A 24,144-nucleotide genomic window follows, 5' to 3' on the forward strand; every position below is an offset into this window, starting at 1 on the left:
CCCAGATCCGGCACCCATCCGGCTAACATGACCCCGTGAGTCCCATCCACATCCATGCCACATCCATGCCACATCCATTCTATGTATAACAGGCTATTATTACCACAGGGCCAACTGCTCTCAGAGCGTCTCAATGAGATGGACGCTTGAGGTTGGAGAGGCACAGAAGTGCACAAGCAGTAGACACGACTCAGATCAGTCCCACACCAGAACACCCCGACCTTGGCGTCAGAAAGGCTCTTCTCTGTAACTCCGTTACCATCTGCCTGCTCCAACTCCACGCGGTCCTTTAAAGCTAGACCCTGACCCACACGCTCTGTGTAAACAGTTCAGATTTGTAATATTTACTCCATCTTAATAACCAGGCAGGTTTGTACAAAGGATGACGACCCTGGTCTGCTTCATCAACTTCATTTGATCAAACACCACACAGGGTCTGTGATGGAGACAAACTGTCTTATCGGACCATGATTGCCCTGCAATCAGAGCAAAAGCAGCCTTTATTAGGAGCTGTTATTCCACTCTGCTGGTATATAAGAGCTGTTATTCCACTGTGCTGGTATATAAGAGCTGTTATTCCACTGTGCTGGTAATGGCCTGGCATGGTTATCTCAATGCGTTCGAAACTGGTGCTTAGCTGGCAGTGACTCGGCCTGTGTTGGGTAATAAAGTTGGTCTCCGTCCAGTCAGGGGAAGAGAGAGAGACAGAGAGAGATAGAGAGATAGAGAGAGAGAGAGAGAGAGAAAAAAGGTTATCAAGGGGAAAGAGAAAGAGAGAAGTGGTTAGGAGAAAGACGAGAGAGAGAGAGAGAGAGAGAGAGAGAGAGATGAAAAGAAAGGGATGGAAGAGAGAGAAAGAGGGCAAGAGAGAAACAGAGACAGTGACAGGAGGAGTGGAGTGAGAGAATAAGAACAGAAGTGGGACAGAGAGAGTGAAAAAGATGAGTGGGAGAGAAGTACAGAGAGAGAGAGAGAGACGAGACAGAGAGACACGAGACAGAGAGACTGAGAGACTGAGAGCAAGAGAGGAGAGCAAGAGAGGAGCGCGAGAGAGGAGTGCGAGGAGGAGGCAGGAGAGCGCTGTAGCAGGTGGGTACCTGCGACTCCTGCTCTCCCCGCAGCTCCGTGTCTGCCTCATCCTCCGGCCCCTCCTCTGGCGCAGAGGGTGCCAGCGCAGAGGGCGCCAGCGCAGACAGGCTCTGGAGGTCAAAGGTCAACACACTCAGGTATTTTGACAGAAAAAGGAAAATAAAAAATGAAGCTATAAAACATGGACTCCTGCCTCCCTACCCAGCCTTGGAGTGGTGGCCTGAGCGTTACATTTCAAAAGGCATTTCTCAATGCAAATGCACAAGCTTCAAGCACTACGCCGAAAGCAAAAAGCGATCTGGGCTCGTGATGAGATGAATTGAGTTTATTCGAGCACAGAGGCAGAACAAATCTACAGGTGCCCAGAGGGGGAGGGGCCTCCTGCTGCGGTGACAAGAACAGAACTGCTGCAAGGGAAACTAAAGCTCCTCAGGAACTACGTACACCACAAAATTGCTCACTTGATGAAAAAAAAAAAAAAGAACTAGCCTAACGCTTGCTTACAGTTCCTATTCAGCACAGAAACCACTTCTACAAGCAGTCTGAGGGGGACTTAGGGGACTTCTACAGTCTGGACATTGGGCTAATTTTCCAAGCACTGTGTAGTGTGAGCTGTGCAGGAGATCTGCTCATGGTTAAGTGAAGACTGTGGGCTCTCACCTGTGAGTCCTCCTGGACCGGCGGCGTCGGAGGCCTGTGTGGTTCTGAGCGCGGCTGGGTTACGGTCGGACCCGCAGACACCGGGCCTGCCATTGGTGCCGTCTGTCCGTTCTGCTGCGATGTGTGGTGTGTGTGGGCGCTGCTCGGTGCGCGCGTGTGTACGTGTTGCGGTGGCACTGCCGCCGGCGGCGGTGGTTGAGGCGGCGGCGGCGGCTGCTGCTGCGTCACCCGCACGTTGGCGGTGGCCTGGCTGGTGGCGTTGGCGGCGGGCGTCTGCTGGCCGAGCACCAGCTCCACCAGCTCCTCCTTCTCGCGGCACATCTGCGTGGGCACCTGGTGCAGGTGCAGGTAGTCGCGCAGGTCCTTCACCTTCAGCTTCATCAGCTCGGCGCGGTCAAACAGCGTGGCGCACAGGCGCTGGCACGTCAGGCAGAGCCGTGGCTGCAGCTCCAGCTGCGCGGAGCAGCGGCTGCAGAAGCTCTTCTTGCAGTCCATGCACATGTGCTGTCGCAGGGACGGAGAAAGACACACAGTCAGTTACTTAACCACGAGAGGGGCATACTTAAGAAGTGGACGCAGATGTCCGATTCACTGATTGAACTGGTTTCTGTGAATGGGAATGTTGCTGTGGCAGGAACGAGCAGGGGTGGAGAGACACACAATCAGCTACCACCATAGATAGAGAACGGCACGTATTGACACCATAGATATAGAACAGTACAGATGGGTGTCAAACATTGAACCTAGCTATTCACTGCTACCAACTCTGCAAGGGAACTCTATGATGCTAATAGCCATTCAGAGATGAAGGCATTTTGTATCTTCTTTTTATTTAACAGTATCAGGTTCTGTGTCACATTAATTACTTACTAACTTTACTTGCTTTATTTAGTTATTTTGTTGTTTACTTTACATTGTTCATTTATCCATGCAATTACTCGTTTTGCTTTGCTATGCACAGGAATGATGGTTTCTACAGTACAAAATGACCGTTCATAACAGTTATTGAGGTAAACAGACACAGGTCTATCTCTGTAGGGATCTTTTCCATGTAGTCAGACACTTATAATAGTATTATGAGCCTGTCAGTGGCGGGAAAAGAACGGTCCACTTTGACGTGGATGCATTCCCCATGTACAGGTTTTTTGCAGTTGCCAGTTATAGTGTTCCAACTTAATACTGGACTGATTTTGATCGTTAATTGTCCTTAGTAAAAGTTTGGACCCAAAAAGATCTAAAAACTAGATCTTTAAAACTAAAATCAGGGCCCAGGTTGGAAAATCCCAAAGTTTCACTTTAAATAAACTGAGCCTGATCAACTGGTTTCTGTGAACAGGAATGTCCGACAGTAACCACAACAAGTCTAATCGACACCGATGGGTGACTGGTGGCGAGATGCGGGATATTCCCCTATCACCACAAACACTCTAAACAACTGAAACTAAACTGTTGGCAAACACAGTCCTCCAGAAACAACTGAAACAAAACAAAATCACGAACCATCCACATGATGCATCGGTTAAACCTATTTATTCACGTGTTAAACTTCCAGACAAGCATTTGGCTGGGCTGGGCCGGCATCTCATTCACGTCTTGATAATTATCAATTATCTGACAAGTCTGTCAGAGCTTTACAACGTGACCAGCCGACCAACCACACACACACACACACACACCTGAGATGATAAGGAAAACAGTCACTGAGTGAAGCCCTGTATTAACTAAACATCAGTCACCGGGTGGATTAGGAAAATTAATGCAAAGTGCTCTAATGAAACTCCATTTGAATGAATGCAAAGTGCTCTAATAAAACTCCATTTAAATGAGCGGGCTGTCGAGCCCAGCCCTGCCAATTCTACGTTTTGTGACACACAAGTTCAGCCAGCTGAAGCTACTGAACATGCGGGAAAGCTAGTTTGTGACGTCTACAGCTGAAGCTACTGAACATGCGGGAAAGCTAGTTTGTGACGTTTACAGCTGAAGATACTGAACATGCGGGAAAGCTAGTTTGTGACGCCCACAGGCACTCGGTAGGTTTCTAAAAGGTCATGCACTTGCATATCGGCCACAGGTGGCAGCAGTGTTTGAGTCAGACTCCTGCTCATATGCACTTGCATATCGGCCTCGGGAGCTTCTGCTCCTCACCTATTCAAAACAGGCCTGCGTGGTGGTGGTGGTGGGGGGGGGGGGGGTGCGGGGAAAATCAGGGTTTTCAGGTTCCCCAACATTCATCACGCGAGACGTGATAAGGCCCTACAGAGATGCAGGGGCAATGATACTAAAACAAACCTCCCCTCTCCAACACTCAAGCACACATGCATGTAAGCAAGTACATACAGCGGTCATGCACACGTACGCAAACGCAAGCACATACAGCAGTCATGCACACGTATGCAAACGTACATACAGCAGTCATGCACACGTACGCAAACGTACATACAGGAGTCATGCACACGTATGCAAACGTACATACAGCAGTCATGCACACGTATGCAAACGTACATACAGCAGTCATGCACACGTACGCAAACGTACATACAGGAGTCATGCACACGTATGCAAACGTACATACAGCAGTCATGCACACGTATGCAAACGTACATACAGCAGTCATGCACACGTACGCAAACGTAAGCACTAGGACTAGGCTGACCAGGTGTCCTGCTTTGCGTTGTACTGCACAGCATTTTGTCCCTTTGTCCGGCATATTGAGACATATCCGGGATTTTCATTGGTCAGTTGGTTTTGAATGACAAACTTAATTGAATTGTCAGACATAAACACACATGAATGTGTTCTTTTACCTGCCCGGCACATGAACCGCTTATGCCATTGTTCGTATAGTTTCTACTCTATATAATAGCGCAACCTGGCTCAAACAAATGCAACGTAGACATGGTTTTCGAAAAGCCTGGCTTTCATCCGATGGCTGAGAAGAGTGCACTGAAGGCGGTCATCAAGAGGCTGTGACAGCCGCCAATCAAACTGTGCAGACTGAACACTGAACTTCTCTGCGACATCATAAAAACCGAACTTACACAAACTAAGGTAAAAGCTACCAGGCGATATCACGCCCACATGCTTTGCTTAAGGACAGTTACCTTTGATAGGCCTTTAATGGCCAATGCATGTTGGATGCCTATCAACAAATAGCTCATCATATCTTTCACATAGCAAAAGCTGTAGCCTGCATCTTTTATGGCCTAACTTGTGTGTTGTGCAACCAACTAGAGAACAAAGTATAGGTGTTCAATACAAATAGTTCTTATTCTGTTAGATAAACGTTATACCAAAGTTTCAGGTTACCGGTCAGTGTTGGTAACAGGGCTCATATTGTCCCTCACAAAAATGTAAACTCGTTCCACGTATGGTCTGTTTGCATCTGGTCACACTAGTGAGCGCACACACCCACACACACGTTCACACATGTGTGCAAGTACACACTGCTCACCTATACGTTCTCACATGTAAGCACACATACGCGCACACACATAAACACATGCACACACTCATGTGTGATTGATGCCTCTATAGAAAGGGGAGTAGCTAGATTGCCCCAGGATGATGCCATTGTGTGCGGGATGTTATGTAAGGAGCATGTGGAGGAATGTGACAAACGTGACGGTGGGTGCGAGGCCTTGCGCGGGACGCCACGACTGAGACTATTAGAAGGGAGGACATCGATCCCTGGCGTGGCCGGGACACCTGAGAGGTTCTGTAGCTGTGGTGTCCGTAACCAGCTGAGCAGCTCCTGTAGTGTGTGTGTGTGTGTGTGTGTGTGTGTGTGCCTCTTAGCTGTGGAGCTTAGCTGTGTCTCTCACACACATAATGGGCTAACAGGGATGAGAGAGAGAGAAAGAGAGAGAGAGAGAGAGAGAGAGAGAGAGAGAGGCGGAGGAGTTACTCTAAACAGGCTGTGATGCCCTTTCACGAGGATCGTCCTGAATAGGGGCAGAGGAAAGCATGATCTAGCTAGCCTGGGTGATTAGCATCGAGCTCCAGGCATCTCTCACCGGAGCCTGCATGGGAGGGTCCAGGCCGGCACCTGCATGTAGGGAACTCTGCTGTACTCCAATGAATGTACACGGTTCCCGCCCTCTCCACCATATCCGATGGAAAGGGTTTTAAAGCACAATAAGAAAGTGCTGGTAATATAATAGATGTCAAAGCATCGGCAACAGATTTAATAATGGAGTGTCAAATCTGAGTGTCAAATCTCTCCCTCCCCTGTATGTTTTATTATTAAACATTGATATACCACTAATACAGGGGGGGTATTCGTCGTACTTGTTTTAGTGACAAACCTGGATAAGTTAACTCAGAGTAAGTGGTAAACCTCCTAATAGAAGAGCCCTCTGACGTTGTTTTGCTAGGAGAATGAACCAATGGGGGTTCTTTTATTAGGAGGTTTACCACTTACTCTGAGTTAACTTATCCAAGTTTGTCACTAAACCACGTACGACGAATTCCACCCAGGTCCATTTTGTTTAGTTTAGTTTGTTAGGTTTTGTTAGTTAGCTATTTTGTTTGTCAGCTATTGAGTATGCCAACTCATTCCTATAACTGCATGTAGCCACAGCTGTGTCACATAGACTAGAGAGAGAGAGAGAGAGAGACAGAGAGAGAGAGACAGAGAGAGAGAGACAGAGAGAGAGAGACAGAGAGAGACAGAGAGTGAGAAAGAGAGAGTGAGAAAGAGAGAGTGAGAGAGAGACAGCGTGAGTGGCCTCACCTTCCTGGTCAGTGTGTCGAAGCGTCCCCCGCAGGCCTTGCAGGTGTGGTCCACGGCGGTGGGCGAGGGGAAGCTGCTGAAGCCGGAGTTGGTGTAGGCCTGGTGCCGCGTGTTGCCCCCCCCCTCGTCCCCTGTAGCAGAGTCCAGACAGAACCAGTTACAGCACGAGGCCCACATGCTCCTGATCTGCAGTGGAGGGAGAGATGGGGGGTTGACACTCCATTGTCTACAGATTATGCTTTCACATCAATATTGTGCTAAAACGCCTACAACATTTCACACCTTGACCAGTCTTGAAACCAATGTCTCATCTCTTATCTACGAGAAAGAGAGAGAGAGAGGGTGAGAAAGGGAGAGAGTAACTACGAATTAAAACACACAGGAAGAGCTTCCCCTGTGAAACTCATCTCTGTGGTTAAGGTGAGTGGGTAGGGCCAACGATTTTCTGTGATAACGGAAAACGGACAGAATTCGCGGAATGTACCCTTTGAAACATAATTGCAACTTTCAGACGGAAACATCATTTTGTGCATAAAAATTGCCCAAATTCTCCTGTATTTTGGCCCGCAAGCCTGTATTCCTTTCAAATAAGCACAACAACGATCGCAAGGATGAACAAACATTAATTAAAGAACAAAACCACTGAGAAAATGACAGCCTGTCACATTCACTCGCTCATCTTCCCAATCGCATTCAAAAAATGTTTTTTTTTTTTTGTCTTCTGTTCTGTCGATGGCTGGCAAACAACAATCTTAGAAGGTTTGGGTCACTTGTGGCACATATTATTCACTCATTTTAAGCCATCAATCTACCTCAGGGTGAACAAAATGAGCTGAAACGGAAAAAAAACGGAATTCACCTAAATGTGAAACGGAAAATTCATTGTTTGGAAACGGAAAATCATTGGCCCTAAGTGGGGGGAGGGTGAGTGTGGGGGGGATAGAGATAGAAAAGAGATAGCAGACGGAAGAGTACAGATACCTGACACAGAATGCAAACATGACAGAGAGCAAGAGAGCAAGAGAGAGAAGGAAAGAAAGCATGGAAGAGAGAAAGGCAGAAAGAGAAAGAAGGGGGGGGGGGGGTGATGCTGGACACTGATGTATGCAAAAAATCAGAGAGAGAGAGAAGGTCTGGAAAATGATGTATGCAGAAATCGGAGAGAGAGACGGAGAGAGAGGTGTGACAAAGAGAGAGAGAGAGAGAGAGAGAAAAAGAGAGAGAGAGAGAGAGCTGTAGACAGGTGAGCTGTGCTGTGCTGCTCTGGCTGTGAATATGAAACAGGAGGAGAGGGAGCAGCCGGTCGTCTCCTGGACGCACAACTAGGCCTCCCATCATTAATTCAGAGCAGCGGCCGAGCAGCAAGGGACTCACTGCACTGCGCCTGCTAAGGTGTCTCTGACCAACACACACACGTACTGACAGATGTGTATGCATGCACACATGCACACACACACACACACACACAGAGATATGCACTGACAGATGTGCACGCACGCACGCACACATACACACCCATAAACAAAAACGTATATCCAGCACATATACACGTCCACACACACACAAGCTTATAAACACACTCGCTGACAAAATGACAGGCAAACACAAACTTACATATACGCATGGACACACACACACACACACACACACAATATGAAAATGTGATTCACTATCCAGCCTCTGGGTCAACATACAATACAAAGTTTGCACTGTGAATAATGCCACTGTACATTTAGTGACGCTTATCAGAAGTCAGATTTGCTTTGAGGAAAAGCTGCTCTATCTATCCATTTATTCCACTGCACCCTAAGTGCTTGTTGCTTAAGCTATCTGCTTAGTATTTTGGTTTAGCATGGGGAGCTCAGAACCAACGACAAGCTCAGTGTCAGCTGCGCTTTCTCCTGCAGTAAAAAAAAAAAAAAAAAAAGAGGTCAAAATCTCCACTTCCAACAAGATATCCATCTCGGCCAGACCAACCTCAGACTAAACGCTCTGTGACGGGCCGAGCCTTGGGTTGCTGTCAAAATGTTGGTTTGGCCAAAAAGCTCAGAGACAGAGTGAGGTTTCAAAGGTATAAGTTTTAATAACTTCTTAAAAATATCCAGGAAACCTGCTAGGCCGCTCAATATGCAGAGGACAATAATCAGCAGTCTCACTGAACATATAACCTGCTACGCCTCTATATGAGCAGAGGACAATAATCAACAGTTCCAATCTCCATGAAATACCTGCTAAGCCTCTCATTTACCAGAAGACAATAATAATCAGCAGTACCAAGGTCTACATAGATGCACAAGACAAGAAGACTAACTTTTCACTAGACAAAACAATACACCTAAGAGGTGGCCAGCACCATTTTCTAAATGTTGACAGGTGACAAGACAGACCCTAAAACATAAACATAGCATTTCTCTGTATGCTTAATAACAAAGTAATAACTACGTAAATAGTAAATGATTACATTTACAGGTATGTTAAACACCTTATCGAGGTGATTTGGCCCAGACCATTTCTAGTGTCCCTTTTACCAGTCTAGGCAATTAGCAATGTAATTAGCTAGATACTAAAATAAATGTTCTGGGTTTCCGGTGGCGCTTCTTTGTCGGACCGACCATCTAGCTGAGGCCACGAACTCGGTAATCCATCCCCCCCCCCCAGTGACACACAGTTGGTGCACCAACCTTGTCCACTTAAATAAATGGTTTTGAACTTTGTTTAAGTTCGTGTAATCAGTTGTATGTTTGTGTGTGTGTGCGCCAAAACCAAAACCATCGCTAATACGGGGCAGGTGTGTGCCGTTTGTGTGACGGCCGTGGTGCGACCGCACATGCCCACAGGAGGCCTGTTATTATGGCTGATGATGCCTTGGAGCAGCAGGCGGATGAGACAGACACTAAACTAATGTCAGGGCAGCCCCAACTGTTTACACATCTGACACTTCGTGGCGCTCTGTGAAGGGACCACCGTGCAGCGAAGCCAACAGTGGGGATAAAGAAAGAAGACTATTTCACTGCTTTGTGTGCCATCCAACCCTGTGGAAGCCTGTTTACACTCGTGAATCATCTCCTCTTTAGATATGAAGTCGGGGGCAGTGTGCAGGCACACTGGCATTACCTCAAATGCCAACAGGGTGTTCAGGCCTCTGACGTAAACTGGCTGTTGATCATCCATTAGAGCAGCAGCTCTGGCAGCAGACACCTCTCAAGGCCTATTCGAGATAAAGAGTAGTCTTTCCGGAATTGGGCTACTACTTGTGTGGAAGATGTGGAGGAGATGGAGGATGTCAAGTGATATGACACGGGAATAAAAATCACATATTTGCTTTTACCTGTATGTGTAAAGCAGACTAAAAATGGCTAAACATGCCCAGTGTGAGTTTGCATGCATACATGTACACACACACGTGCACATAAACACACACACACACACACAAGGAGCTAATTCAGGTGTCCAATAACAAGCTAGTGATCTGACGGTGGGACCAGCTCCCCGGGGTGTTCTATTCATGGCTCACTGAGGTAACCGGTGCGAGTCAATTATACGCACAGGCACTGTCATGGCGACCAGGGCCAGATTCACCTAGCTCTGTGGCAACAGCTGCGAGACCTGTGGCTGTGTCCAGACAAGAGAACGAGAGTGAGACAGACGGAGAGAGAGAGAGAGAGAGAGAGAGAGAGCGAGAATGAGGGAGAGAGTAACAGCTGCAAGGAAAGTGACCCAGGTCCCAGAGGTGGACAGTGGTACCGAGACAATCCTTTTCTCCCTTCTCAGTACAAAGTCTGAAGAACGGAACAGACCATATCCTTTCATTTCAACTGCCTGTCCTCGATGGGTCATTTCCAATGCATGAAACCTCGCTGGCTTTGGCTAATCCGTATTAAATGGCATTTATGAGCATGGAGCTTATAGTACTCAGGTATTAACAGATGGCAGTATCCACTCATTTGTAGAGCCTCCTTCCCGGTCGCCTTCACCAAACGTATTAATAAGGTCCAATGATGTAATGTAATCCAGTTAAAAGAAGAAAAAAAAACAATAATATGCTTTCCTGTGTATATGTGACAATACTTAAAACCTTATGTTGAACGTTAGCCAACTTGGACTCCAAACCTAACTATCAAACATAAAGGCATCACTTAATGGTGGCTGTGTGTCCCTTCTCATTCACCGACTTTTCGCCCCAAACATTGCTCTGCGTCAGCAGTTACAGCGGGCCGCGCAACATCCAAAACAACAAAAGGCCGGCTCCCACGTTCTCCTTTCCCAAACTGACGCTGTATTGTCACTCGATGCCCCCACCCGTCCCCATAGTAGCCCATAGTGTCATTGCACCACAGACCCTACCGGTACTCTCTGACAGGCCAACAATAGCAAGGCTGTGCAAGACAACATGCAGTGTAACAGCTACTCTACTCTCAGGACCATGGGGCCCGCATGGCCCTGCAGGCAGGGAAGAGGGAGGGCAGTGCTGTCAGGTCATGGGTAGATAGCCGAGGCCAGTCATGTCATCATAGTAACACATGCACAGGGAAACAACACATACCAACCAGCCCACCCCCTCACAAAAAGCCAGTTGTCACACTCTTATACAGCTTTGAAGTTTTTTCAGCTATGAAACTAGACAAACTCTGAATAAGTATGCATCACAACATTCCATGATGTTACATGAAAGGGGTCTTGCAAAAAAACAAAAACAAAAAACACGACAATCTTCCTTCTTCAGTATCCGAGTATGATTTGGACAGTACCTCGATGGGTGAAATGACAGGCAATCTCAGTTGTACTTGGGCCAGCCTGTCATTATCCTAATCAAATCTTAATCTCAGCGTTTAATGCACTGCATGCACACTAGCCTCGACGCACACACTGGCTAACCCCCTCAAAGTGGTCCTTACCTGCGTCACTTATATTGTGTGGACGAGTAGAGAATTTGACAACTGTCCAGCTCAGGCCGTCATGTCGACTGTTTACACTTCTAGCAGGAAATTACCTGAATGAGGCAACGGGGAATTATTGGTCAACAAATCAACATTAATAAGAGTACAGAGGTTTAATTAACTTGGTTCTTTGTAGACTTGACGAGCTGGCTATACAAAGTTACCACATCAGGTATAACCGACTCAGGATATTCTGTTAATAACCCCAACATTCAATAGGTGTCTGCCAAGTATGCCAATATTGATCCTTACCCCACTTCCTCCTTCTGTCAACAGTAACATTATATCCGACAAACACAACTTGCGTAAAATCATTGGCTATTCTGTTATCACAAGTATTCTTACTTTAATTTATGCCAATATTCAGTTAGGCTACCTACTGTTTCTGACGTTACGTGTTATAGCTAGTTAACTTACATTACCTCAAATAAGTTACTTCAGCTATCTAACTATCAACACTTGAAAAATACAAAGATGTTGTCAACGAGTAAGCCAGAAAATAAGTTAGCGAAACTTTTAAAATACTTAACTATTGTTCTTACCTTAATAAGGAGTACGTATCCAAATGATGCCTCTCAAACGTTCTCAAATCGCTTTAATATTTTAACGTCAAATTTGATAATAGCTCGCTAACAGGCTAACTAGCCACAGGTCGCAAGTTTTCATACGTTAACGTTGTCCGGATCCGAGCAGGTTGCCTTGTGTTAAAAAGTTGAGCTTTCAGCAACAAGTTCCATAAACTAATTTTAGAAACTTTTGCCCATTCAACAATAACGCCCATTCGAAGTGTAAACAATAATTTAAATGACGCATAAGATGTGTCGCCAACGCTTGAAGTTTAAAGTCTGGCAGACAGCTACCCACGAACAACACTTTCATACCATCCCTTCCTCTATCGGACCGAAGAGAATTCAACGTCATGGGCGCGCACGTTATTTTTGAACACCATGCACACGCACGTAAAACCATTCATTGATGCCGTGCATGGTAAAACGGCGACCTCTGCTGGTATGCTTAAAGATTGATGAATCCTGTGCGCGTAGCGTTAGGATTTACGGATAGGGATGTACTTTTTTACATGGGCAATTAACATATGGAACAAGTGTACGCTGTCATTAAACATATAAACTTTATGAATACTTAAGCAAAACGTTTTCAGACATGCCCGCTAACATTCTGGTGTGTATTGACTGTAATACAATAACATTATCTGTTTTAGCAAAGAGGAACACCATTTGATCATTTAGAGCAAATTTATTGACAAATGTGATGTGGTCGACACAATAGCTGAGTTTTCAGACAACCTCAAAACAATACATAAAAGTAATACTTGTAGGCCTTAACTTCATGCTAAAACAATGTTCTGAATAATTGGGGAAAGCAAAAATATTTCAGTTTATTATCTTTTATTTAAAAGTCATTCACAAACAAAAAAAAACAATTTTACCTTGTCTTAATGTTCCTGTTTGCAGCTTGACGTTTCTAAAGAAACCATCATCTCAATATGGGTAGTTGAGGAAAATAAATTAAACACGCACAAACTTTAAACCATGTGCCTGTCCGTTCCATAAGGACCATAGCATCACAGATACTCTCACTATCACAAACTTTGAACAGCATAACTAAGTGCCCTGTACCTGGATCACACAAAATACACACTAGGAGTGTGCATCAGTTAAACCCTCGATCTGGATTTGTCTGGAGATGGTTTTGTCCGGACTGTGAGGTTAAAGCCCCATGACACTTGACCACTTTAGAGGCTGCGTCTTCACATTTCACTCTGAACTCTTACCCCCTGAAATTCGTCCCAATCCATATAGGCTACTAACTTGTTCAGAAGGGTGGCGAGAATCGCCTATTAGAAGCACACAAGTACCGTTGTGTTATATAGATGGCAAATTTCACCACCTTGTAGGCTATGCAGTTTGATTCAGTAAACCTGTTTATTCAACCGTTTTAAGTTTGAAGAGTACAGTGGTCTGGGGGTTCGCTTTTATGTTGAAGGCATGTCGCTGATCTCATTGAAACGGATTTCATTAGATCAAACACACAACCAAGAATTCAGATCGTGTTGTAGGCTATGTTCGACACAACTAAAGCACCCTTCTGCCACCATATATATATATATTTGTAATTGAATGAAACACACAATATGGTTGACGTGTTGGTGTTAAGCTGCCACGTATGAAATTTGCTCATATATTTTCGACCCAGGAATGCCACATAAAATGTTCATCTTTACCTGTGTACATAGAGAGATCTGATTGACTCAAAAAGTATATGGGGCCTATTTAACATTTATTCAGCGTGACTGCCTTACGTTCCTACTAGGCATCTTTGTTCAGTTAACAATAGAGGAAAACGTGTCAAGGTAGCCCCCTTCCCCTCCCTTTGAACACATTCATTAGAAACTCTGTAAGATGATACATTTTATTGCCATAAACAGTGTAGGAAATAATGAAAACAACAACAAAAAAGAAAGAATAAAAACAGCTGTTCTTTCTATAATACAGTAAGAAAAGGGTGTCACTTTCTCCATTTCATGTCCAATAAAATGTAAATAAAATGGTTGCGGCACATGGGTATCCGAGAGATTTCTAAGCTACTCTTCTATTGGACAGACAAAGCGCCTGTCACCTTAGTTTGACATGTGAGAGCGGTTGAGTTTTGTTCAACAAGCTTCCTATGTATAAAGCATTTGACTGAAGTGAGCGCCGTTTATTATTTCACTGTTTTGAATTAAATACATAACCATCAAGCCGTGGAAGTTGAATGTTGGTTGACAAAGACGTAGCTTTTAGCCCATAGTGCGGCCATGTCAAACCTATGGTGCATTCATGTTGCTCCTATTCAGGAAAGGGGAGGGAAAAGGGATGGGGTTGTGTGAGGAGGACCACTTACTTCATTATTACAGAAAGCATGTCTGGTATTTAACAGACTTAGGTCAAAAAATCTTTCAAAAAGGTTACGCCCAGAAATTACACAATGCAACAAAATGATTCAGGTTCATATTCTCTTCTGATTTGAAACTGTTCAGACAGTGGAAATGGTGAGGAGGAAACAGTTCATTTCACAAATAGAGAAGTAATTTAGGAGGTCAACGTTTAAAGAGACACCTTCGGGACTGAGTGTCTATGAACTACGAAAACAGACTTATTTTTCTTTCCATATTCTTTTTCTTCTTCTCTTTTTAAACCAAGCACACAAAACAATGCCTTGGGAAAGCAAGAAACACATTACACTTGATACAGTCCTTACCCAAAGCCAACAGCATGACACTGCAGCCACTGTCCTCAGAGTTTAGTTAAGGTCTGGTAGGGGGGGGGGGGGGGGTTCCCAAAGAAGGGGCATACAGGGTGGAGATAAACCTGGGACTATGTTTCCCACAAACCCTCGGTCCAACTGCTCCATAGCCAATCAGGTGAGGGCTGGTTATTTTTATTTGTTATTTTGTTTTTTGCCCGTGTTGGTATTCAGGGATGAGAGAGAAGCCCAGCACCCTGCTGCCCCGCCAGCTTTTTTTTCTTTGGGAAGACGTCTTTGAAAGATTTTTGGTGAACAAAGCCCGTAGATCCAGTCTAGCCTTCCGGAATAATGCAGCCACATGGATACATTAGATCTTAGGCCTACAAAAAAACCCACAAAGTCAAGGTTAGACAGTAGTCATCAACGAGTGGGGCTGCAAAACCATGTTACACATAACAATACATTTGAAGATAATGTTCGAACCAGACATAACCAGATCCTACTCTAACAGGAGGATTAACACACTGCTATGATGTGCAGAACACCTGTAACATTGCAAATGCCTTTTTGCACAGTTCTTAACAATCAAACACTGACTGCGTGACAGGACGACACTTCTTTCAATACTCAGAGCTACACTATCTCTCGTAGACCAAAAACCCAGTGAGCACCACACTATAGACCTCTAGCGCCTGTGCTGTTTTATCAGTGTGTCACTGGATCTCTGTGTGTATGTGCGTGTGTGTGTGTGTGCGTGTGTGTGCGCACATGCGTGCGTCATTCTCTATTCTGCAGTACCTAAAATGTTAAAATGTTCAAGCTGAGCAGACTGGCTCCAACAGAGCTCATGTCAGTTAAGGTAGAATATCTCACAACACTAATAACGAAACATAAAATCACTATAGGCGCCAATGCGTTTAGTAGTTAGAAAGCCACCTTGAGACAGACTGTGCTCCGCAGAATCAACATGGGAAAAGTGCCCGCCGTTACCCACACAAGGTGAAAGGGGGCTCAATCTTGAACACTATTTCTACAAGTTTTATAACCGAAATTAGGATGCATTCTTCTTTTTAAAAAAAGAGCAGCTCCATCAGAACAACGAAACAAAAGGAAAAAAGAAAAAACGCCTCTCCTTAATGTTCGGCCACCATGAATGAACCTTCCCTCCGCACAGCTAAGGTACAAAGCAGACACGCCAGGGAGTCAGGGAAGCAGAGGTGGACGTAAAAAACAGTTTTGCTTTAAACGGTTTGACATGCATTCATGAGCTACTCGTTTGTGTGTGTGTGTGTGTGTGTGTGTGTGTGTGTGTTTCAACGTTTCTGTGAGACAGAGAGTGCAGCGCAACCGTGTTATGAATGACAAGAGTGTGCGTGTATGTGTGTTTTTTCTTCTTTTTTTTGCCTCTCCTTATTTTCTCCCTTTTTTGTTTTAAATCCTTCTTAAATAAAATAAATGCACTCGCACTGAATTGAGAAGGAGAAGAGGAAGGGTCTCCATTCATCAGGTAGGACTGATAACTGAGGTGTTCATCCTACCCCCCATTGGCATAACACGTCGAGGACCCACACACCCCCACCCCCCGCCTCCTCCTCCTCCTCCTCCTCCTCCTCTCCACCTCCCCACCCAAGCCCCCTTCCTGCCCTCCATCCCAAGCGTGCGGTGTCAGGCAGGTGTCAGTCTCTTAGGGTTTCTCGTTGGACATTACCTCCTCACGCGGCTTGGCGCCGCCGAATATGGCCGAGTTGGGGTTGGCCACTTGGTTTAGTGGTTCGCTGACCGTGCGCGGCTTCAACTGCAGCCTTGGTCTTTGTGCTCTTTCCTCTGGAGAAGGTATGGGATAGAAGGCAAACAATAAGCATCAGACCATACAATGCATGAGAATACAAGAAAACTAGAAACGTATAAAATCAAAACATTTCATCGACAAAAAAGAAGAAGAAAGAAACTACAATAAAGAAGTTGCAATAAACTAATATTTGTAATTTGTAATATTTGTACTAATTGTATTTTTAAATTACACAAAGAGAATGCCCATATAAGACATATAACACACATACATTACTCCCACAGATTAGGACATAGGGTTAAAACACCCACGACAAACACTTTCAGATGTTGAGCTAAGATAAAACTAGAGGCCCTCAAATGCCATCACTAGCCAAAGCCCACTCTTCTGCCTTTTAGCTCTTCTAATGTACTCTGACTCTCCTAATGTACTCCGACTCTTCTTCCCCTCCTCTCAACAGTGCCTAATGTACTCCCTCTTCTTCTCCTCCTCTTCTTCTCCTCCTCCTCCTCCTCCTCCCCCTCTCAACAGTGCCTAATGCACTCAGACTCCTCTTCTCCGACTCTTAACAGTGCCTAAAGTACTCTGACTCTTCTTCCCCTCCTCTCTACAGTGCCTAGCAGTGCTATGAGCTAAGGAATAGAACGGTTGTGCCACCAGCAGAGGGTTCTCTGAAGTCCGTCTCTCCAGCTGCTCGGGGAGGTCCGTCCCTGAAGCGTCCCCCCATGGGTGCGCCACCGCCCTCTCTGCCACCGCCGGCCATGCCACCCCTACGCTCGCCAGGGCGGCCGCCGCCGCCGCCGCCACCGCGACTCCTCCCACCAAAGTCATCGTCTCTAAAGCCTAGGAGAGAAGAGGAGGAGTGAAGAGACACACAGGATGAGCAGTGAAGATGATTATTCTTTTTTTTTGCCTTGTTGTCCTTAAGATCTGGTCAGGGATCTGTGGATTTCATGATCATGGGGTGCGAGTGATCTGAAGTGCAAACCTCCTCTAAGGGCTGCTTCCCCACCAGACGGTAGACCACTGTAAACTCATGACTAATGAGGATGAGATGAAATCCCTCTGGGAATCATGTGGATGTCAAAATTAAACTTTAAAAAGGTGGAGTGGGGGTCCTGTGGGGTGTGGCTGATGGGGGGGGTAGGGTAGTAAGGAACCAAAAATAAATAAAAACAAACAACATCCTGCATTATAAACATTCTGTTATGAATGCCTAACATTAGAGTGTATAATATTTTGGCATTAGCTGTAGTTTTTCCATCCGCCTGCTCCAGACACTGAATAGCCAACTGCCATACAGTCTGGTCGTCAAGGTGAATTATCGATTTATCAACTGTGTTTCTGTTTTTTGGTTTTGTTTTGTGGCCAACGCTCATCGCACCTCCTCCTCCAGATTGGTCGAAGTCCTCTCGTCCTCCCCCTCCTCTGGGACCACCACGTGAGCTTCCGCGTCCTGTGGAGGGACAGTGCTCAACTTTAAACAGAGACCAGCACACGGGCCAGGGCAGAGAGAAAGAAGGAAGGAAGGAAAGAAAGAAAGAAAGAAAGCCCTCCTCTGCTCGCGTGTTGTAGCCTTAACCAGCCGCTTCCTTTTGCCAGGCTCTTCTAGAGAGGTTAGTCTTGACTTGAGAAGGAGTCTAAGAGAAGCATCCAGAACCGAGAGGCAAGCTGCTAGTAAGGTAGAGCTACAAGTAATTAGCCAGAGGAGGAGAAAAGCAGCTGAGGACAAAGAAAGCATCAGCAGTTTGACTATCTCTACTTAAAAAACACATAAGAAAACGGGGACGGAGGACAGTGAGATGGGTTATAAGATGAGTATGAGATGAAAGGTGAGTGGACATCATTCGGTCCATATTTCCTGAAGTCAAAGTCTCATGTCACTAAACCTCGAGTTTACCACAAAGGGTTTGCTATTTTCACATCAGATACAAGGACTTGGAAATCAGGAAACGGACAGGTACAAAGAGAACCCGCTACAGAGGAGAGTGAAAAGACCAGACCAGAGAAACATACAAACAACAAATATAACATTTCAGTTTGGCTAGTGACTATAAAAATCATTGGAGTATTTAGATTTTCCTAAAACATGACAAGCTCTGCTTTGAAAGCAGTATCTGTCCTTATTTAGTCCTTCACTTCTCTTTAACTTCTGAGAGCTCCACACAAGAAGAGGCAGTCACTGCCAAGGAAGTCTAAATCCGGTGCAGGTACCTCTGTCATCTTTTCGGAAGCCAAAGCCACCGGCTCCTCGTTCTTGCCTTCGGCCCTCTGCAATGTCCACCCGCAATGACCGATCTCCCAGAAGCTGTGGGCGAAACGAAAGACAAAGGCTGTCAGCACCCGCTGCCCAGCGTGGTCATATTCTACAAAGCACAGTCATCAGCATTTGGAGAAAGAAGAATTAGATACTCACTGCACCATCGTACGCCAAAGCTTCTTTGAGGGATTCGATGTCGTCAAACTCTACATAACAAAAACCTGCAGACGAGTGCGCACACACAAACAGAGAAACACAGAGACAGATCAGGCTATTGGACTGCCAACAGTGTGATTAATACAATGCAACGGAAGAGATGCTGATGAGTTATGCTTTTCATAAACCTTGCTACTGTTAGTCATTCTGAAATGTTCTACTATGGAACGAACTAGCCAATTTGCTCCAACGAAAAAAAAAAGTGGGGGGAGATGACTCAAGCTATTAGGCTTAATCTGAGCTTTGGCCAAAGCCTGCACGCCGCCAGTCTCTCTTTACAGCCATGGAAGCGGAAGGCGGAAGAGCTCTCTGATAAGCGTGCTGTAAAGAACTCTGACGTCACTTTTCACACCGCTGTTACCATGGTACACCTCGCTACTACTTAACAAAAGGGGAGCTGACGGGCCAATGTGAATAGGCACACTGAATTCTGTTGGGCATGTGGCAAAAACAAGTGTTTCTTGTCCTGAATGCCAGAGGAGAGGCTGAAACTGAGGGGGACAGAAACATCTAAATGGGTTCTCCAAACATTGTGCTACTTAGTGAGCAAACACATCGCAAAGGTCTTCCAGAATACATAATGTAGCAATGCTGTAATGACGCTTCACGAAAAACAACTAGTTGAAACCCACACTTCAAAAAAAACAAAAGCATCTAAATGCAAAACAAAGGATAGTATGTTAAGCCTACAGCTGCAGTTCCTCTTCACGCCCCTCCATTTTTAAAGTTCAACAAAGTTGTCCTCATTCAACATTCTAAGCTCTTTGCCCCTCAGACCTGCTCAATAGACGAGAAGGAGACCAGCTCACCTTTGAATTTGTCTGTCTCTTTGTCGCGGACGAGCCGCACGCTCCTGACCTGGAGGTCTTTGAAGATGGAGTCGATGTCGCCCTGCACAGTGTTGAAGGGCAGGTTGCCCACGTACGCGGTGTACGGCGGCTCCGTGGGGAGCTCCTTCTGCTTGCGGGGTCCATCCCTGCCACCGCCGCCGCCACCTCTGGGAGTACCGAAAATTCAAAAAGGAGTCAGAGAAAAGCCGGGCAGGGCCTGCAAAGCCGTGTGTCAGGTACAGTGGCACCTGTCCTACAGCTAGTCACATGGTACTTCCCATGATTAAAAAATGGGTGTGCATGTTGTGCATTAGGCGTGGTCATATCCAACCGACCAGTTCTAGGTTTAGTACATTAATGGTGATGGCTAAGCATTTTACAAACTCTTAAAGCAATTCACAAAAAACATGGCATCAAACATAGTATTTCATTCATTCAATACATTATTCATGTACCATGTTAAACAAAAAGATCAAACTAAATCTGATCAAATCTACCAGTCATGGATTAAACCACCATCACAGTGACAAAACCCAGTTTCATTTGTTCACCCAAGAGCTACAGCATGATTTGGGGGGGGATCTTCCAAACATGGGGCATCAACCTTCGAAGGAATTTATGCCAACTCAAAATCCCCTATGAGAATTTCACAGCAGCTATGAGTCCAAGAAGCAAAAGACCAATGGTTGTTCATTTGCACACCACACACTCAACTAAGCAAAACAAGAAATGTCTCTTTCCTTATGACAGCCATATCGTGATTGTATGTATTGGAGTTGCAGCCACATCAAACTACTGTTTTCTGGATTACTCTTCTCATCACAAAAAGTCTTTATGCTGTTTGGATAGAGAGACATGCAATAACAAGTAGCGTGGTATAAGGGAATAAAGCTAGAAGCAAAGCTGTGACAGTTCCAAGGTGAAGTCAGTCATTTCTTGTCCATCATATCATTTCAGTCTTGGCCCTGTCAGACACACGAAGTGGGGTCTCGTATCAGGTCTTGAGTGTCTTCTGCATGCCTGCGGCATTCCTCCGGTGTCATACAGCTGAGGACAACACCAGAGACTCCATGAAGAAGGCACAGCTACAAGCCCCTAATGCCACAGCTGAGGTGTCATGGTGGATTCCCACAGGGCCCTAGCAAGAAATAGCCTTCTGTTTTTTGTCGGCAAATGCACTGGCATTTATGTTCAACCAAATATGGCATATATGACAGAGGCAGCAATCTCCTGCAATCAATCAGTTGCAAGCACGATGTAGGCTATATTGACAACCTCGTGTTCCTCATGCCTGTATTAATGTAATTTAATACAAAATAGAATTGCAAACAAAATCCAATGCACATGAAGTGTGGCACAGGTAAAACAAGTAGTTGACCTAATGGCATGTGAGCAAGCACCGATATTACTCAGCTTACTTGCAAGCATGCATCACAGAATAGTTTTCGACGCAGCAGGCATTCGATCCAGTTATGTCTCATCGAGCACGTCATGAGGCTCTGATAACACCCTAATCACTTGTGATTGACAATTATTTTGCATTAGGTAGCATCGTCTTTTTAGCAACTGAATAGCTACATTTCAACCTATCCATGTTGTATTGTCTATGTTTAATACAATATACTAGAATGTGAGCTAGCTAGCTCGCTACCTCGACTGGACATAATGTTAGAGAGAGAAAAACAGTGAAACCGTAGTCACTAAGAGCTTTAAAATGATACCCGATTTGTTCATTTTAATGTACTGGCAACTTGCCGGTCATGTGCCGCAGCTACGAGGGTCTGGGGTAAAATGGGGGACCGATTTGGGCCCACCAAACTGGTCATGCAATGCTGTCTATGGCTGTCTGTGAATATTAGCTAGTGAGCTAGCTAGCTTGCTAGATATCGGTACACCTTACAGCCAAGATCAGAAACGGCTCAAAGGGAGAGTAACGTTAGCTAAACACTGACAGGAAATCTAACATAAGCCGTACATTGGCAAAATCGACGACACAATGAAATGAATTGATCGGAAGCATCGACATTCTTTTCGCAACAGCAGAGTTGCTGACTATAGCACAACATGCAGTCCATGTGGGCAGTTTTTTTCCCCCGAGACCCTGGCGCCAAGTGCCTTGCTGGCAAAGACCGTAGCTAGCTAGCTTGCTAGCGCCGAGCTACTTACGTTACAATCAAGAAATAAGATATTACACATTGCAGTAAACTAATGTGACTACAACCATGACAATATCAGAAGTAAACGTTCCAAACTGGAAGCACCGTGAAGCCACGCACTTTCCTCATTCCCTACTCCGGCCTTCCATTCATCATATCGGTAATGTGCAGCAGCCAAACCCCGCTTGTGAATGCTAGGCCTACACCAATCATGGCTGCAACGTACTCTTCTGTAAATGTGAAAATACACAATCGGATGGTTTTTTGACAGCAGGCGCAAACTATTCCAAATTGTTCACAAATTTCCTTACCCTCTTCCACCGCCAAAGCTACCATAAGCCCGGTCCCGGTCATCGTAGTTATCGTAATCCGCCATTGCAGCGCTTGCTATCCAGGAGAAAGCAAGTCTGATAGGTAAGGACCTCCAATATAGCGGACGTTGTAGTTGTCCTGACGCTGCCTGTAATATTACACGCACATCTTTTGCAGAAATAAAGCAAATAAGAATAGCTTTTGAAGTGCATTTTCGAAGAAAATATAATCTGCAGTGTAAATTATTTTTGACAACAAGTCTACTACAAGTGTGCGTTTAATTAAGAGGAATGCGTTTCAATGGTTGTGTAAGGCCATCATCGGAGGGCATTTAATGTAGGAAGTCGATAGTGTTAATAGCCGACATTAGCATGCTTCACACTAGCTTTAATGAAAGACAACGTCCCACATTTTTGTCACTGCCACATGACAGTATTGTCCGTTAACATTTACTTCACGCTCCAATTTCCCAACAAGTTAAACAAGTTGTTTTTAAATATGTGCAATGATACGATACCAATCAGAACACTGCAAACAACGCAATTGCTAGAGCAGTTTAGGCTAGCATACATTTCAGAGTGCAGCCATGGGGTCCGCATCAAGCGTGGTTGCGTTGGATTACTAGGCTACACTGATTGATGGATTGATTAATTGGCTGGTTGGTTGATTAATATATTAATTGATTGGTGAAGTGATAGATAACACAACTGACCGAGGCAACAAGTACTTATTTTCTAATGTAGGCTATTACCAGGTTGAAGATGCTAAAATCTCTCATAATGTTACACGGACAGTTGCCCTAATATGATAGACTATGTTACAATGATGAAAATATTCCTGATGTGGCCTGGCATGTGTTGGCTATGTCTACTCACACAAGCTATATTGTTTGGTATGAATTGCAAAGAGCCTTTAGACAGTTAGAGAGATTTAATGGGGAGAAACGTGTTGTTGGTGATCAACCTAATCAGTCTAATCAAGCTAATATTTTCTTTGTGAACAAATAATAAACTTTATATGCTGGTAGGCTGTGTAATAATTAGCCTATCAGAGATCATTTTCACAGTTACTGATGTGATGTTATTGTGGATACACTTTTGTTATCAGTTACAAAGTATTTGTTATTCCTGAACAATGTCATTACAATGTGAAACCCTTAGGCTACTTAATATTGTTTTTGTTTGCTTTACTCATATTCTCCTTATTTCGTAACATCGACCTGAAAGAAGAAAACAAATTCCTCCATGGTGTTCTGTGGCGTTAAGGGTGTTGTCCGCGATAATAATCCCATACACTTTTTGTCCAATTTAGTGAATTGCTTTACAAGGTGCTCTGACTATCAGGTCAGCGAGAACTTCGGTGTTCGTAGCCACACAGCCATAAATAATCCCAGCCAATCAACAGCAGCACCAAAGGAAGGCGTGTAATTTGATTGGGTGTTGAGCTGAAATCTCAATAACCTTTCGCTAAACTGAATGGCAGACTGCAGCTTCAAGATCTTCTGACAGCCAAGCGCAAACTAACTGAGCTGCAATGCCACACTTCTTCCACTGGGTGGTGGTATAACCACACAGTGCTGACAACACGCTCTGGGGAAGTAAGTGATAGAAAGGGAGAGGCTTTGTTAATATGCCTGAGGTGTACAGGCAACAAAGCCTCTTGCGACAGCGGGGCCAGGTGACTAGATTAACACTCCAGAGGAGAGAAAAAAGACCAGACAGCAGTGCTCTCTCCTCTGCACACTTTTTTCCCTCTTTTTTTTTCCTGGTATGTCTTGGCCTCAGGGTCTTTCGAAGAAGAGAGGAGTGCAATTATAGCCTGTTAAAAGCTGTGTCTGCCTCCATCAGTGAGGAGGGGGTGACGGGGGAAATATCAGCCACAGACGTGCTGAATGCTGAGCTGCAGGAGGTTTCGACG

General features: G+C 45.1%; 2 protein-coding genes across 7 annotated transcripts in view; both read right to left on the bottom strand.

The window, feature by feature from the left end:
- rffl (ring finger and FYVE-like domain containing E3 ubiquitin protein ligase) overlaps positions 1-12,335 on the bottom strand; it is a 15,742-nt gene extending 3,407 nt beyond the window's left edge. For 2 of the 5 annotated variants that reach the window (XM_031573848.2, XM_031573845.2), the window contains exons 1-5: positions 11,961-12,335; positions 11,377-11,471; positions 6,482-6,667; positions 1,750-2,253; positions 1,098-1,199 (exon numbers count right to left, since the gene is read on the bottom strand). In XM_031573848.2, the coding sequence (XP_031429708.1) occupies positions 1,098-1,199; positions 1,750-2,253; positions 6,482-6,658 (783 nt within the window). In that variant the 5' untranslated portion in view covers positions 6,659-6,667; positions 11,377-11,471; positions 11,961-12,335. Of the gene's footprint in view, positions 1-1,097; positions 1,200-1,749; positions 2,254-6,481; positions 6,668-6,763; positions 6,800-11,376; positions 11,922-11,960 lie in introns of those variants that run through there. The other 3 variants (XM_031573849.2, XM_031573847.1, XM_031573846.2) reach the window with 3 other exon arrangements.
- Positions 12,336-12,807: 472 nt separating this feature from the next.
- eif4h (eukaryotic translation initiation factor 4h) lies at positions 12,808-22,383 on the bottom strand. Of its 2 annotated transcripts, XM_031573850.2 has the most exons (8): positions 22,227-22,383; positions 19,739-19,926; positions 18,870-18,934; positions 18,668-18,761; positions 17,838-17,909; positions 17,111-17,296; positions 16,373-16,488; positions 12,808-15,044 (listed from the first exon to the last, which is right to left on the bottom strand). In XM_031573850.2, the coding sequence occupies exons 1-8, from the start codon at positions 22,289-22,291 to the stop codon at positions 15,039-15,041; spliced, it is 792 nt and encodes a 263-aa protein (XP_031429710.1). In that variant the 5' UTR covers positions 22,292-22,383; the 3' UTR covers positions 12,808-15,038. The 2 variants fall into 2 exon arrangements, with proteins under 2 accessions (XP_031429710.1, XP_031429711.1); XM_031573851.2 differs by lacking the exon at positions 17,838-17,909 and having other exon boundaries at positions 22,227-22,381.
- Between the last annotated feature and the right edge of the window lie 1,761 nt (positions 22,384-24,144).

Source organism: Clupea harengus, chromosome 9 (genome assembly GCF_900700415.2).
Source record: "Clupea harengus chromosome 9, Ch_v2.0.2, whole genome shotgun sequence".
NCBI classification, from domain to species: Eukaryota; Metazoa; Chordata; class Actinopteri; order Clupeiformes; family Clupeidae; genus Clupea; species Clupea harengus.